Source organism: Micromys minutus (genome assembly GCF_963924665.1).
Source record: "Micromys minutus genome assembly, chromosome: 22".
NCBI classification, from domain to species: Eukaryota; Metazoa; Chordata; class Mammalia; order Rodentia; family Muridae; genus Micromys; species Micromys minutus.
The window spans coordinates 41,817,514-41,832,066 of NC_137957.1; the positions used below are offsets into that span (position 1 = coordinate 41,817,514).

A 14,553-nucleotide genomic window follows, 5' to 3' on the forward strand; every position below is an offset into this window, starting at 1 on the left:
CTGAAGGCATATAACTTGAACATTTTTAAGCTCAAGTGAGATATAATCATAAAATTAAGAAAATACATACAGAAAAGTATAGAAAAATCTCTACAGAGGAACCATTTGGACATCTGTATGTCCAACTGCTTTCTCTCTGTTTTTCTTGAGTAATTCTTGACACTGTATCGCAACCAGGAACTTGTCTGTGTCTTTGCCTTCCAGGGCTCTTATCTGAAGACCACCATCCCGGAAGCACATTCTCAAGTGGAGAAGTTTGAGTGGTATCCAAAATGAATCTGATCGGGCACTCCCATTTACAGGCCACGGATGAATTTTCTCTTTCTGAAAACTTATTTGGTAAGTTGTCAAATTGATTTTAGATAGGGGTCCAACAAAACTAACCACGTCGGAAGAAAGCCTCCGCAATGAGTTTGAGAAAACAATCTTGCTTCTTCTAAGTGCTCAATAAATGTGAACTCTTCAGCCGGGTTGTACTTTGGATTCATTGAACTCAGTGCGCTTTATCTCTTCCCACCCCCTTTTCTTTAATAGACAGGGACTGTCAGTCTCTGCCTTGTGGGTTGCCACAGCCTTGAGACTAGATAATTAACTGAGTAGGAAATAAAAATTACTTTGCGATCTAGAGAAAATCCTCGTATTATTATAACAGGTATTAAAGAATGAAATCATAATGCTTATGGCTTAATGTGATACCTATTAAAGGCTGAAGTCACTTAGTGCTCGGCACTAAGGTTCCTCCCACTGTTCCTCCCATGCTGGGGAAATCTATGGCACAGTGTCATGATTAGTCATTTAAACTAGGTTGAGGACAAATTGTACTAAGTAGTTTTAAGTAGATCTGTAACCAGATAACACCATAAAATAATATATTGCCCCACTTTATGCATTTATGAAGACCATCTAAGTATAAAAAGTTCAACTGACAACATTAGTAGAGAGTCCAAATGAGGGCATGTTTTGGGTGAGGTGGGGAGCATTCTGCCACTTTTTTTCATGACTTCCCTCTGTATAACTTACGTTCCCTGAGGCTAGATTGCTCCCCAGTTCCTATTCAGCACTTCATAGATCATGATAGACTCTGATGATAAAAATAGTAAAAAACAAAACAACAACAACAAAAAACTTGAAATCTTACCAAGTGAGATGTGTTAAGGCATGGTCCCTTAGTTGGTGTCAGACATCCCTAAGAGAACTTGTCCAGTGCTGCTCTATCATCTACTAGCCATTATTTTTATATAGTAATAATTGATGCATTTCCAACAAGTGGGGTAGTACTCACATTGCCTACCTACACATCTGCCTACCCAGATGTGTCAGAGCATTCAATGACAGCAACTGTGTTTCCTTTATCCTTTGAATACCAGATCAATAGCAATCTATTAGTAAATACCAGGGAGCAGGCATTCAAGAGGCTTAAAGGGGAGAAAGGAGATGTTGACCACTAGTTCTCAGAGAAAGCACACACGGCAGTAATTGTTTGTGAAATGCCAATTTTGACACACCATCCTTGCGTCTTATTTCTTCCAGTAGGCTTCCATCCTGTGGGTCAGTTTTGAGCAGTCCAAGGTTGGGCCTCCACTTCTGATCACTTGACCATTTGTTCTAGCCTGCTCTTGTCTACTGCCTTAGAAAAATCAACACATGGAGATCTGGAGAATTTGTGCTCTGCCAGCCAGAATTCACAGAACAATTAGGATTACTACTGTACATCATAGATGAAGCAAAACTCCCCTCACAATTGTTTTTCAAAGAAAAACTACCACTTCCTTCCCTAGGATTTTTACAGTGGTCAACTGAAATTTGCTAGTCTTAACATTGTTCAGAATGAGTCATCTTGGGCTCCAGTTTACACAGGGAGAGGAAAATGTAGATTTTTGCTTACATGCTGGTCCAGCTTTACACCCCAGGTACAAGACTGACCTTAAAGAGTAAAGGCTAGAAGGTTCTGTCAGATTAGCTGCACCTGCCAATGATAGCAAAGCGTGTGTTGCAACTTTTGCTTTTTTGTGTTGTGGCTTTGGTGTGTGTGTGTGGTGTATGTGTACTTATACATACATGTATACATATATAAGTATGTGTATAACTCTATGTATATAACTACACACATTATACACATATATACATATATACATACATAAATATGGGGTTGTGATCCTTTAGGGGGTATCACATATAAGATACCCTGCATATCAATGTTTACATTATAATTCATAACAGTAGCAATATTACAGTTATGAAGTAGTAGTGAAATGATTTTATGGTTGCGGGGCTAATATGAAGAACTGTATTAAAGGACTGAAGAATTAGAAAGGGTGAGAACCACTGCTCCAGAGCAAGCCCCAAGCATTCTTTCCAAAACCGTTTCTTCTGGGGCCTCAGTCATACCGCACTCAACATATTTGGGCTAAAGGAGAAAACACAGTCCTTCATCCTGCTTCTCCATTTTCTTATCCAGAAGGCACTGGTGGGTACTATGGCCCCTCCCCAAGTTTAGGCTGTGGCACATCAGTGCACAGATTGTTTGCCATGGATGAATAGCCCACAGCTCCTGTCTCCTCACTCTTGCATTTTAAGTTATGACAGAGACCTAGAAACATATGGGTCCAACTGACCAGGGAGGTAAACTCCTTCCAATGGTTTGTATACTTAAAGCCTGTGGTGTTATAAGAGCAAGTAAATTTGATGACAAGAATATGGGATAGCTATCATTTCCTGTATTCAGATGTTGAGCACTGATGTTGCCCGGGGCATTGGAATAAAGCAAAACATAAAGCAGAGGATATTAGTGGAGAATGAAAATGCAATTAGTATGCTCATAAGTAAGCTCAAAAATTAATACCAGGTAAGTGTTAGAAAGAATAGGGGGACTGTTAGAAAATAGCAAGGTAGGGTGATATCATAGTGACTGGAAGGATGGGCTGCCTTAACAGCTTTAATGAAGACTTCTGTGGAAGTGACAGTTGACTCAATACTGAAAGCTGTGAAATGAAGAATATTCTAGAAGAAAGAATTAGCAAGTCTGGACTGAGCTTGAGAAGGTCTTACCTTCACATTTTTTACTTAGGACAATAGAAACACTAGAGAAGTGGTTATTTATCTTATATTCAAGTTACTCTAAAGTGAAACCTTTATAATAGTAAAATCCCAACCTTGAGATATTGGGAAGGTGACTGTTCTCAAGACAAACACCTATGAGTCTATTAACAGGTCCTGGAGGCACTGCTGACCTTCCTAATGGCAGCTTGCAGCTTCTTCTACTCCCCAAAGGCTTTGCTTAAGATGATGGGGAAATACCAAAAGCAGGTCTGAAAGAGGGACTATGTGCAGCCATTTTAGGTATGAAGGGATAGGCTAATGGGAGAGGGAAGGAGAGAATACCAATTGGAGGTGAGGTTTCTAGATCGTTGTCATAGGCAAAGTGAACTGGGACCATTGGGGCATTTCAAAGTGGGCATTTAATAGCTGGCTTCGTTAGCTGAAGGTCCTAGGACACCAACTCTCTCAGGGTTGTAGACTGTTCATATATTCAAGCCGAATTGTCACCCCCTGTGGTGTTAGAAAACACAGCTCAGAGTTGGGGTGGGCCAATGCACTCTGATACTAGCATCAGAAGGAAGTAAAAGAAAATGCGTGGACAATATGATATAAAATTTCAGGATCCACCTCCCTAGGATCCTTGAACTAATTCTGCCTCCTATTAGACCCAGATGGAAACCTAGCCCATTGGTAAGCAGATCCCCATGGAGGGTAAGGAATGGAAAGACGAGATGACCTCAGAGATAAGTCTCCTTTCCCCTGGGAGAGCCTGCAGACTGGAAACTTGGTCAAAGATCAATTTAATGGCTTAAAAGGGGCATCTCTGATGAAAGAAGGCAAGGTTTTATGTAATTAGTGCCCAATAAAAAGCAATAATGGCAAAGTCCATGGTTTCCTGCAGTTCAGCACATAGAGTAGTATACTAATTAAAACCCGTGTTTTATTTTAGTACATTTTAGAAACCAAATCCCCCACAGAACTGGAAAGATCGAATTCTTAATGACAGGGGAGGATTGCAGAGGCAAGAGTGGCCTGGCATCCCCGGGACGCACGCTCATGGAGCTGAAAGCATGTCTCAACCACTCAGCTCTGTGCTACTGGGGAGGACGCACAAGTGGGGAGGGGGCAGTACAACCGAGGGAATTAAAATCAGAGGCAAGTGGGACTCTCTGACTTCAGGTTTGTCCTGTGTGAATGCCGAAAGAGAGACACAGAGAGAGATCGTTCTAGAAACTCACAAAATGTCATGGCTAATCTGGAACTTGACTGCCATGGGTCACAATGTAAAATTGTGGAAATGATGAACACTAGTCCACTCCTTCAAAGAAGGAAGTTCCCCCCCTTTTCTCTCTCTCCAACCCCCTCTCTCTCTTCACCCTCCCATCATACTGTGTTACTGTAATAATGACAACTTTGGACTTCATGTATATATATGTATATATGTATATGTATGTATAATTTTGCCTAATATTCTCCCCAAGTCTGCACACTACAGTGAAGCCCAGCAAGGAGCAGTAGGTAGACCTCATGCATTCTGTCACCTTTGGTTATTCCTCCTTGCTTTATTTATAAAGCCACGAAGCTGTTTATGTCCTCCTTGGGGCACACTTTATGTTTAATTAGCGAATGTGCACTTTGGAATCTGGTTCTTGCTAAAGCTGTGCACTTCAATTAAAAGACTCTTCCAGATGTTACAGAACCATCCAGATGTCCCAAAAATACAATTAAATACAATTAAAATTCTTGAGATGAGGATTTACAGAGTATTTCTGACATTTGATTTCCAGGATTTTTCCATTCCACTGAGCTCAGCTCAAGCGAATGTGGTTCTAACTTGTGGCGAGAACTAGACCTAAAAGTCTGTTTGGTCCTTCTCTTTTCTTTGTGTTCCTTTTCCAGTGCTAGGGATCGAACCCAAAACCTTACTCACTCTAGGCAAGCTCTCAGTCACTGAGCTATCCTGGCCTTAACCATTTTTGCTCATCCTTAACTCTTCCACAGCTCTGAACAGTCTCTAAAGGTTTTTGCTAGTTCCCCGTGGCTTTATCTTTTCCTCTCTCAGGAAATCTCATATCCTGTCTTTTATTCATGAAGTTTAGGAATGGGTCAAGGCAAGATACCAAGTAAGCCCTTTTTTCTTACAGTGTGGATCGCTGCTTCGTTCAGCTGGGGCGTGCTTACTTTGGTAAAGGCGTGCATGCCTCGAGATGGAGAGTTATAGCCAAGTTGGCCAGCTGCTGGGTGATTCTTCTAAATTCTACAGTTTAGCTCTCATCCTTGTAGAATAAGAAGCAGATTCTTCGGGGTGCCAAGCTGAAAGAGAGTAAACACAGACTCAGATCCCAAACAAATTGACTGCAGCGAGAAGAGCTGGAATGATGGCCATTTTTCTGAGAACAGTTGCATGTAGTTTGGATCGCCTTGTGTAGTTAAAGATGGCCTTGGATTCCCGATACATAGGTCTCCATTTCCTAAATACTAGGATTCCATACCCAGCTACTTGATATATTTTTGAAGCAGACTTCCTGGTTCACTTCTATCCCTGTCATCCTCTTGTCTGTGGTTCAGACACATCCCGTCATTCTGTGAAAGTCACTGGTCTCATTCATTAAGTACACTCCCCCATCCCCCAAAGCCAGGGGCATTGTAACTGTCTGCAATGTATTTGCTGTTGACATTAATTCTCACAGAGACTCCTCTGGGACACCTGTCATTACTATTACCCGTTTATGGAGAGGGAGTAGATATTTAAAGATGTCAAACAATCCAATTCACAGTCCTTTAAACAGCAAGTAGACCACCAAAATATAGTTAGGACAAGTACTGGATCTGGCGCCTGAGGGTTCTCAGCTAAGAGAGCACCTCTAGTCACCTTCTCAGAGGAGAAAGCATTTTCTTTTCTTCTTATTTATTTATTTATTTATTTATTTATTTATTTATTTATTTATTTAATATCCTGGTCACTACACAGAGTCTACCCCTCCCATCCCCCCTGTATCCCCCCCACCCTGGTGCATCAAGTCTCTGCAGGGTTGGGCACATCCTCTCCCAGTGAAGCCAAACAAGGCAACCCTATTGGGAATGGATTCCACAGGCAGGATACAGCTTTTGGGACAGCCTTGCTCCAGTTGTTGGGGGACCTAATAGAGCTCGGGGACTCTTATGGAAGAGTTTGGGGAAGGGTGGAAGGCCCTGAAGGGGAATAGGGATTTCATAGAAAAACCAACAGAGCCAACTAACTCGGACCCTTGTGGACTCTCAGAGTCTAAGCTGCTAAGCAATGAGAAAGTGTTTTCAATAAGACTGTATCACAGAATGCTGGTCAGAGCTCTTCTGTAGCAGAGTGCTTAGACAAGCACTGCCAGTCTTTGCTCCGGGACTTCTCTTCTACCCCGTCACAGCAGATGCCCAGTGGTTGGGCCACTGTTCATACTGGTTTGTACAATCTATACCTATGCTGTCCCACAGAACGTGGTATGATGCTGGACATGTCCCGAATCTACTTTTGTCCAGAGCAGCAAACACTGTCCACCTGTGGAACGCTGAAGCACGAGTCGCGTGACTCAGGAGCCACCTCTACTTATTCAAGTTCATGTGGACTTAGCCAGTGGATCTCCCAGAGATCCAGGGACACAGGCCTGGTGAGATTGCGCTGTGAGTTTCCAAAGCACAGACAGGGTTAGGTGGAGCTCATGGTAAAGGTGCCCCTCCGACCCACAGTAAGGACAGGACCTCTGGCAGAGGGACTCAGGATCTGCCCGGAAAGCCTGTGCTTGTGGACTAAACACACAGACCCACAGTAAGTCACAGGCCCTTGTCAGTGGGAACCGGGGTCTGCCTAGGAAAGGCAGTGCTTGAAGTTCAACTCTACAGACCCTCATACACCTGGACCAGAGGGGAGCCTGGCACATAGGTCCAGGAAGAGCACACCGGGAGTTCTCAGAGAGCAGAAAGTACTGTGCTATCTGGAAAAGGGTCCATTTTTTTCCTAGAGAAAGAGCCAGGTCCCTGCCAGTAGTACTCAGGACCTGTAAGCAGAGGGCTGAGCTCCCAGAACAGGCTCACAAGAGCTCCCACACCTGAGCCGACAAAGACAGAGCTGAGTCACTGCTACCAGAACTCACTGCTTGCCCACTAAAAGCCGAATACTCAGAAGCAATTTTCTTCCTGAGCCCACAGGCCCTCAGATCCAAGGAGAGACAGGTGTCAGTCACTGACAAGACCACGTATAATCACCGACAACAAGATGGCAAGAGGAAAACAAAAGAACTTAAGCAATGGAAACCAAGACAACCTGGCAACATCAGAACCCAGCTCTCCCACCACAGCAAGCAGTGGATTGCCAAACACTCCACAAAAAGAAGACTCAGACCTGAAATCATACCTCATGACGATGATGGAGATCTTTGAGAAGAGCATGAATAACTCCCTTAAACAAGCACGGGAGGACACACATAAACAAATAGAAGCTTTTAAAGAGGAAACACAAAAATCACTCAGAACTCAAAGAACTACAGGAAAGCACAACCAAACAGATGAAGAAATTGAAAATGGAAATAGAAACAATAAAGAAGACACAAAAAGATACAACCCTGGAGATGAAAAACCTAAAAAAGAAATCAGAGCCACAGATGCAAGCATCCCTAGTGGCTCCTGTCCCAGATAGCACACCTTCCTGGGAAATCAAAAAAGGAGTGGTTAACAGGAAGCAATTTATTCTTTTAGGGAGGATGGAGGGAATCAGTCCTTCTTGTGTGTGAGTCTTACTTGGGGACAAGGGTTTCCTGGAGCTACTAATTGCTAGTTTCTTATTGCCTAACATTTCTATTAGCATATGTTGGTTATATATAATTATGGGTTTTATGGTGGAATCTTCATGTATATACATATATAATGAATTTTTATTTTTTTATTACCTGTCACTCTTTATTCTTTATTCTCCATTCACCTCCCCCAGCATTCTTGCTGATACCCCAGTGTCATGGTTTGAATAGAAATGACTCCCATAGTCTCATAGGGAGTGGTACTAGCAGGAGGTATGGATTAGTTGGAGTAGGTGTAGCTTTGTTATAGTATGTGTGACTTTGTTGGAGGTCATGACAGGGTGGTCTCTGAAGTCTCCGATGCTCAAGCCTGGCCACTGTGTCACTGTTTCTTCCTGCTGTTCATGGATCCCAGTGTATAACTCTTAGCTCCTTCTCCAGCACCATGTTGGCCTGCAGGCTGCCATGCTTCCTACCATGATGATAATGGACTGAACCTCTGAAACTGTAAGCCAGCCCCAATTAAATGTTTGTCTTTATAAGAGTTGCTGTGGTCACGGTGTCTCTTCACAGCCATAAAACCCTAACTAAAACACCCAGTTAATCTCTCTTTTACACTCATGTCTTTTTACATTAATGATACAATAAGTTTTATTAAAGCTATTTACAAGTCCTGGGTAAGGGATTATTTACAAAAGAGTGTCAATCTATTGCCAGAAGTTATCTAAGCCATTGAAGAAAATCTCTCTTCCTCCCTCAGTGATCATTGAGTGCCTATGGGTGTTCAGGGAGGTATATGTCCCTGAGAACATCCTCTGCTCAACTACCTTTATCTGCCTATAGGACCTAGTGGGTGGGCACAATGGCCCCTCTCCCCAATGATAAATGAGTCTGATCCAATCTCGTGCAGGTCTTGTGCCAGAGAGCTCAGCTGCTGTGAGGTCAAGAGCACAGTGGTGGTGTCCCTTGACAGTGCTCTACCAGTCACCTCTCTGTTCCTACACTTGTATTTTTTCCCCATCTCCTGACACACCGAAGTCCTACAGGGAGTGATGCTAATATGCCTTAATCTTTCAATCCTCAGATTCTGATCCTGAAGTCAAAGGTCTCTGCTTCATCCCCTCTAAACTATACACAAGTTACTTAACCTCACTGAGTTGCCGTTCATCCTCTGTAAGATAAAGTCAAAGACTGTGGGCCTCATTACTAAAATGCTGTCACATAGGGTAGAAGTGAGGCTCCCGAGATAACACACTAATATACTTTGGACACCAGTGAAGGCTGTGGGGCTGCCGGCAATTAGGGCAGGTATCACCTTTGTCTCTGAATTTGCTTTCATGTTGATTAACTCATTTTATCTTCACAGCAAGCCTGTGAAGGGTGTAGGCAGGGATGTTATCTCTATTTCTCCATCTGGTGATGCAGACAAATGGGGCCCACAGCAGCCCAGAGACTTACTGAAAGTTACATAGATGCCTCGTAGTGCTATGCCTGAAACCAAACCTGAGCATACTGGGTCCTCTGCTAACACTTTCTCAGGAACAACAACATCACTGCAAAGGCTTAAAGTTGACATTCAGAAATTATGTACACTTTTTTAAAAAATGGAACTGTTTCTGTCCAATAAGGAAGCCAAGTTACAATTCCAAACTGTGTTAGTACAAATATCAGGGCAATGACACCAGCCCCCAATGTACTTATGGTATTTTCATATTTTTTTATTTAAGTCAGACATGACTATGATCTGGCTCATGATGAACACCTGTTGCTCCTTCAGGGGACCCAAGATTGGTTCCTGGCACTCACGTGTTCACAACCTTCTAAAACTCCAGTTCTGAAAAATCCAGCTTCTCTTCTGCCCCCTTGAGCACCAGCGATACATGTGTCAGTAACGTAGATGCCAGCAAAAGACCCATATATACAGCACAAAATAAAGACCAACTTTTTCTGTTTTGTTTTTTGAGACAGGATTTCTCTGTGTAGACCTAGCTGTCCTTGAACTCGATCTGTAGATCAGGCGGGGCTTGAACACATGGAAATTCACCTGCCTCTGCCTCCTGAGTGCTAGGATTCAAGGTGTGTGCTACCCCCACCCTGGCTCAATCTTTTTTTCTTAAATGAGGAAATAAAGGCAGAAAAGGCCTATGTAAGTGCTCATGATCTAAAACCTTGTAAATATCAGGAAAGATTGGGTTTATTAAATTTATTAATTTTGGTTTTGGCTACTGTGCCTGAATATCGTAAGCTGCATGGATTAAAAAACAAAATGTATTGACTTAAAAGCCAGAAGTCCAGCTCTCCCTTAGACTCCCAGGAAGGAATCCTTCTAGATCTTTCTTTTTGGCTTAACAAAACCATGTTTGTCTCTTTGCTTCATTTTCCATCCACAGGTGTTTCTCCCTCCCTCCCTCCTTCTCTCCCTCCCTTCCTCCCTCTCTCTCTCCCTCCCTCCCTCCCCCTCTCCCTCTCTTTCTCCCTCCTTCTCTCCCTCCCTCCCTCCCTCCCTCTCTCCTCTCTCATAAGGACATGAGCCATAGTTGAATTGCTAAATGAGGTCACTCTGTAAGGTTCTCGGGGCTAGGATTTCAACATACAAACTGGAGTGTGGATGGGACAATTTTTCACATATTACTATACAAACCTATTTCTCCAGGTTCGTGGTAGGCTTCTCAGGCTTACTGTGAAGTCTTATTTCTTAGTGCTTCTGCCATTACAAATGCATATTGGTTATAAAGGTAAAGATCAATCAGTGTGGTGTTTGACCTCCAACCAGTCTTAGAGGCAGTGAACAGAAATTTACCCTCTAAAAGTTCTTAGGCTGGGAAAGGGCTCCCCAAAATGTTTATCTAAGACACCAGTTTCCAGCTTACTAGGCAATTTGGCATTGAGGACTTTTCTCATAAACATTTACAAATATTCCGCTCAGCGATGAGGTTAATCAGTAAACCACACCAACCTCTGGCCCCTGCCACTTCTTAGCTCGGCTCCTTCTCAGTTGCTGTGAGGAAGCTAAGGATGGTGATGCAGTTTCAGGGTTTAGAAAATCCAATTCAGATTAGTCTTCACCACAGCCACCGGCTGTCAGGATTTGTGCCGGACGGGATGAGTGTGAAGCCGGCTAAAGGTACGTCACTACACTGGCGTCTTTGCGTAGAATCTCTTACCGAATTGGGGAAATGTAGGGGTCTCTAGTTAGAGACCAAAGCCATAGGTCTCTGTCAGAGGGAGGCCCAGACAAGCCGAGAAGACTGGGGATGGGAGTGGTTGATTTCTGTAGTTCTAAGTACGTGAGTATCTCATAGGGGTAACAGGCCAAGCTGGTGCTATTCTTTCAAGTCAGTCAAGTGTTAACATTGATGTCGGTGGACACTTGAAGAAAGTTAAAGTGTGACACTCATTAGTGTGACTTTAAAATGCTGATCCTCAGTGTCACTAAGTTCTGACACTTGTCTGGTGTCTTGAGACCAGCATTAAAAGCCAGAGGAGAATAAAGAAACCGTTAATGCACCTACCCAGGAGTAAAGATAAATTTGTTTTGTGGAATTTGGATTCAGTCACCATGCATAAGTATGTGCAAGGGTCATGACTTTAGCATGTGGTAGAAACGTAGAAACCAGAAAAAGAACTATAGATTTAATGAACTAGTTCTGTCTCGTCTTTCTTCCAGTGTTTTCTAGCAAGTACGATAGATAAAATTGAGATTTACGCTTAGGACACATTTTTTTTTTCCTCTGAGTTAAAATATACATTACCATGAAAAGACAGTCTAATGCATTGGTTTTTCTCAAAACATAAACTTTCTAAACTTCCATCAAAAATTAACTGCTAATCATTTCCCCAGTAACTACAGCAAAGCGCATACTTTTGATCATAGACCTGGCGGCCACTCATTTGACTTAAGAGTAGTGTTTCAAAGTGGCTGACACTGTATTTAGAAATAGAAATTACTTACATGGCTTGGCAAGCAAACTTTCTACTCCCTTCTATTTTAACACATGTTTGTTTAATGTTTATTATGTGCCAGGCACTGTGTTCAGGGCCAGAAATGCTAGAAGAGGGCATATAATCTAATGTTTTCCTCAGAGTTCACAGACTAGGCACAACAGCAAACTAGGCAGAATGCACTGGAGGTTGGCTCTATGTGGAGAACGCAATTTACGTTCCTTGCCTTAGTCCTTCCTCACTTCCTGCAGCCTCTGCCCTTAACGGCTCATTTCTACAGCTTTATGGAGACAGAAACAGAAGCTAAGAGAAGTTCAATGTCGTCTCCACATTCACATGTTTAGCAATTTGCAGGTGAACTGAGTCCACATCTGTCTGCCTGTCTACACAGTACAGACTCGTTTCTTATTACCACCTTAAGTTTACTGTGGAAGATAAAGGCCGTGGACAACTATGGCTGATTATTCATGCTTCTGATAAGTGCTACATTAGAAGTGTGTACAGAGGTTAGGAGAGATTAGTTCTACCTGGGGGAACTGGGGCAGGCCTCATGAAGGAGGTCATCAGCTGACACAGTCGTGAGAAACACCTGTGTCCCAAGTCCCGGCCCAGGGAATGGCAAACAACTTCACAAACGAAGCCATGTCAATTTGGCTAAGAAGCCATGGCTTACGAAACAAGATATATGTTAAAGCAAGTTCCCCACTCAATTCAGTTCCACAAATATGTAATGAACATTTGCTGTGCTTAGAACTGCATTGGAGGTAAATTAAAACATCAAACCAACAACCACAAAACTGTAAAAAAAAACAAAACCAAACCAAAATCAAATGAGGGTTAGGGGAATCATTTGCTCCAGACGCCGACTCTAACTGAAGTAGCACCACAAACATGTAAACCTATTTTCTGTTCACAAACTCCCTAGAGCTGTCGTGTTGAATATGACAGTCATTGGTCATTTATGATTATTTAATTAAGATTTCTAATTACTGAGAATGAAATACATTTAAAACACGTTTCCTTAGTTTTCCTAATTGCATCTCAATTGTCCATTAACGTGGTTAATGACTGTCATATTGTAAGTAAGAAATTCTTTCCACTCAGAAAGTGTCTCTGGGTGACAGTCTATGGAAAGACAGAGGCCCCTATTCAGAAGTTGGTTTTCTGGGACACCTCTGACCCCCTGCAGTTTACTTATGTGTTCCTATTAAAGACCATTTCCTAAACTCTTCTGGAGTTTCTCATCCTACCAAACTCTGGTACTCTAAATTACAGCTAGTCCACTTCAACCCCTCCACGACTTCTCTATCATACAAACCAACACTTAGTGATTTAGTTACTTTTGCCCTGTCCTTGACACCTCTAGTTACCAAATGGAAAAACAGAAAAAAGGCTGGGCATTTTCCATCTTGCTCATGGTGTGTTCAGCGTGTGCCAAATAGCAAGTGTCCATTATACACGATGCAATAAACTTCACAATGCTTATGCCGTTAGAATAGACTGGGAGAATAATTATCAATTAGTTATCACCAATGTGATCTTTCTAAGATCGTCAGAGTCAACCCTTTTTTCCCCTCAACATCTGTACTTTAAACTAAGGATTACCTAATGAGAAAGAAAGGTCGGAGCAGGGGTTTATGGTCTACAGAAATTGTAATAAAGTGCAGGGAGTTAAGACTCATAGTCAATTATGTAGTAAAAGTTTCTCTGGACCAACCATTTAGAAAATGTTGGCTGTACCCATTCTTCATCTTTATACTGGCTGGGTACTTAGCACTGTGCTCTGTGGTTATTCAGTGACCTGTGAAATGCTAGAACTGGGTATCATTTGAGCACTAGTTGGTACCAATGTATACTATTCTCACAGTGTGCAATGTTTTACTTTTTTTTTTTTTTTTTAGCATACAATCATCTGTAGCCTTGGAAAAGCTATATACTTGTGTGCATGTGTGTGCACACATGTGTGCATATGTGTGCTTGGACGCATGTGGAGGCCAGAGGTCAACCACAGGTGTTTTCGGTACTCTCGCTGGTTCTGCTTGGTTCTGCAGGGGTTTTCTTGTGACAAGGTCTTTCACTGGCCTGGAGCTTGTCAAGTGGGCTGTCTGGACAGTTAGCCTCAGGCTCCTTTCTGGCTCCAAGCTCTTAGCTGGACTTACTATCGACTCAGAATCAAGAACCCTGGAGTTCTTCTGGCTTTTTGACATGGTTTTGAGGAGTGTAGGTCTTCACTCGTGTGTGGTAGGTACTTGACTGCCTGGGCCATCTCCCAACCCACTTTGTGTTTTATTTTAGATGGCTCCAGGAAGGGATATGATGTTAATGCCATAAGCTAACCTGAGTTGGGGCTCTGTTTTTTTTCCCTTGATTATGTAGATATTTTACTTTACTGAAATAATCTTCGGAGACCTCTACCTGTCACACGAGGAGGCAAAGTTAGCCATTTCTCTGGACTCTACAGAATTCAGATTCTGGTGCTAATTGAGTCTTCTTGTGATGATAGGAGGCTGGGCTCAGGGTGGAAGAAGAATTGAGAGAACAAGTCAGGAGACAAAATCTAGGAAAAGTGAAACCAGTGTTAGAACCCTTCAGTTCTTTACATTCTATTTGCTTCTGGAGTTTTAGTCATGTTATATGATTACAGAATAGATTGGGCTTTTGCTCACATTTTTCTATGATAACGGTATACTTTGTTCTTCTACTTTGTACTCGTAAAACAAAGTGGCTTTGCTAAAACCTTTGTGTTAGTCAGATGCACTGATTTCTGCCCCCACCCCGCCCCAGCCCCTGGGGAAGATCCAGACAAGTT

The 14,553-nt window shown here is 42.5% G+C and overlaps 1 protein-coding gene across 5 annotated transcripts in view; it reads left to right on the forward strand.

The window, feature by feature from the left end:
- Positions 1-272: 272 nt before the first annotated feature.
- NR1H4 (nuclear receptor subfamily 1 group H member 4) overlaps positions 273-14,553 on the forward strand; it is a gene marked incomplete at both ends in the record, with an annotated part of 60,310 nt that continues 46,029 nt past the window's right edge. For 3 of the 5 annotated variants that reach the window (XM_080936003.1, XM_080936004.1, XM_080936005.1), the window contains one exon: positions 273-339. In XM_080936003.1, the coding sequence (XP_080792129.1) occupies positions 273-339 (67 nt within the window). Of the gene's footprint in view, positions 340-10,817; positions 10,927-14,553 lie in introns of those variants that run through there. The other 2 variants (XM_080936001.1, XM_080936002.1) reach the window with 1 other exon arrangement.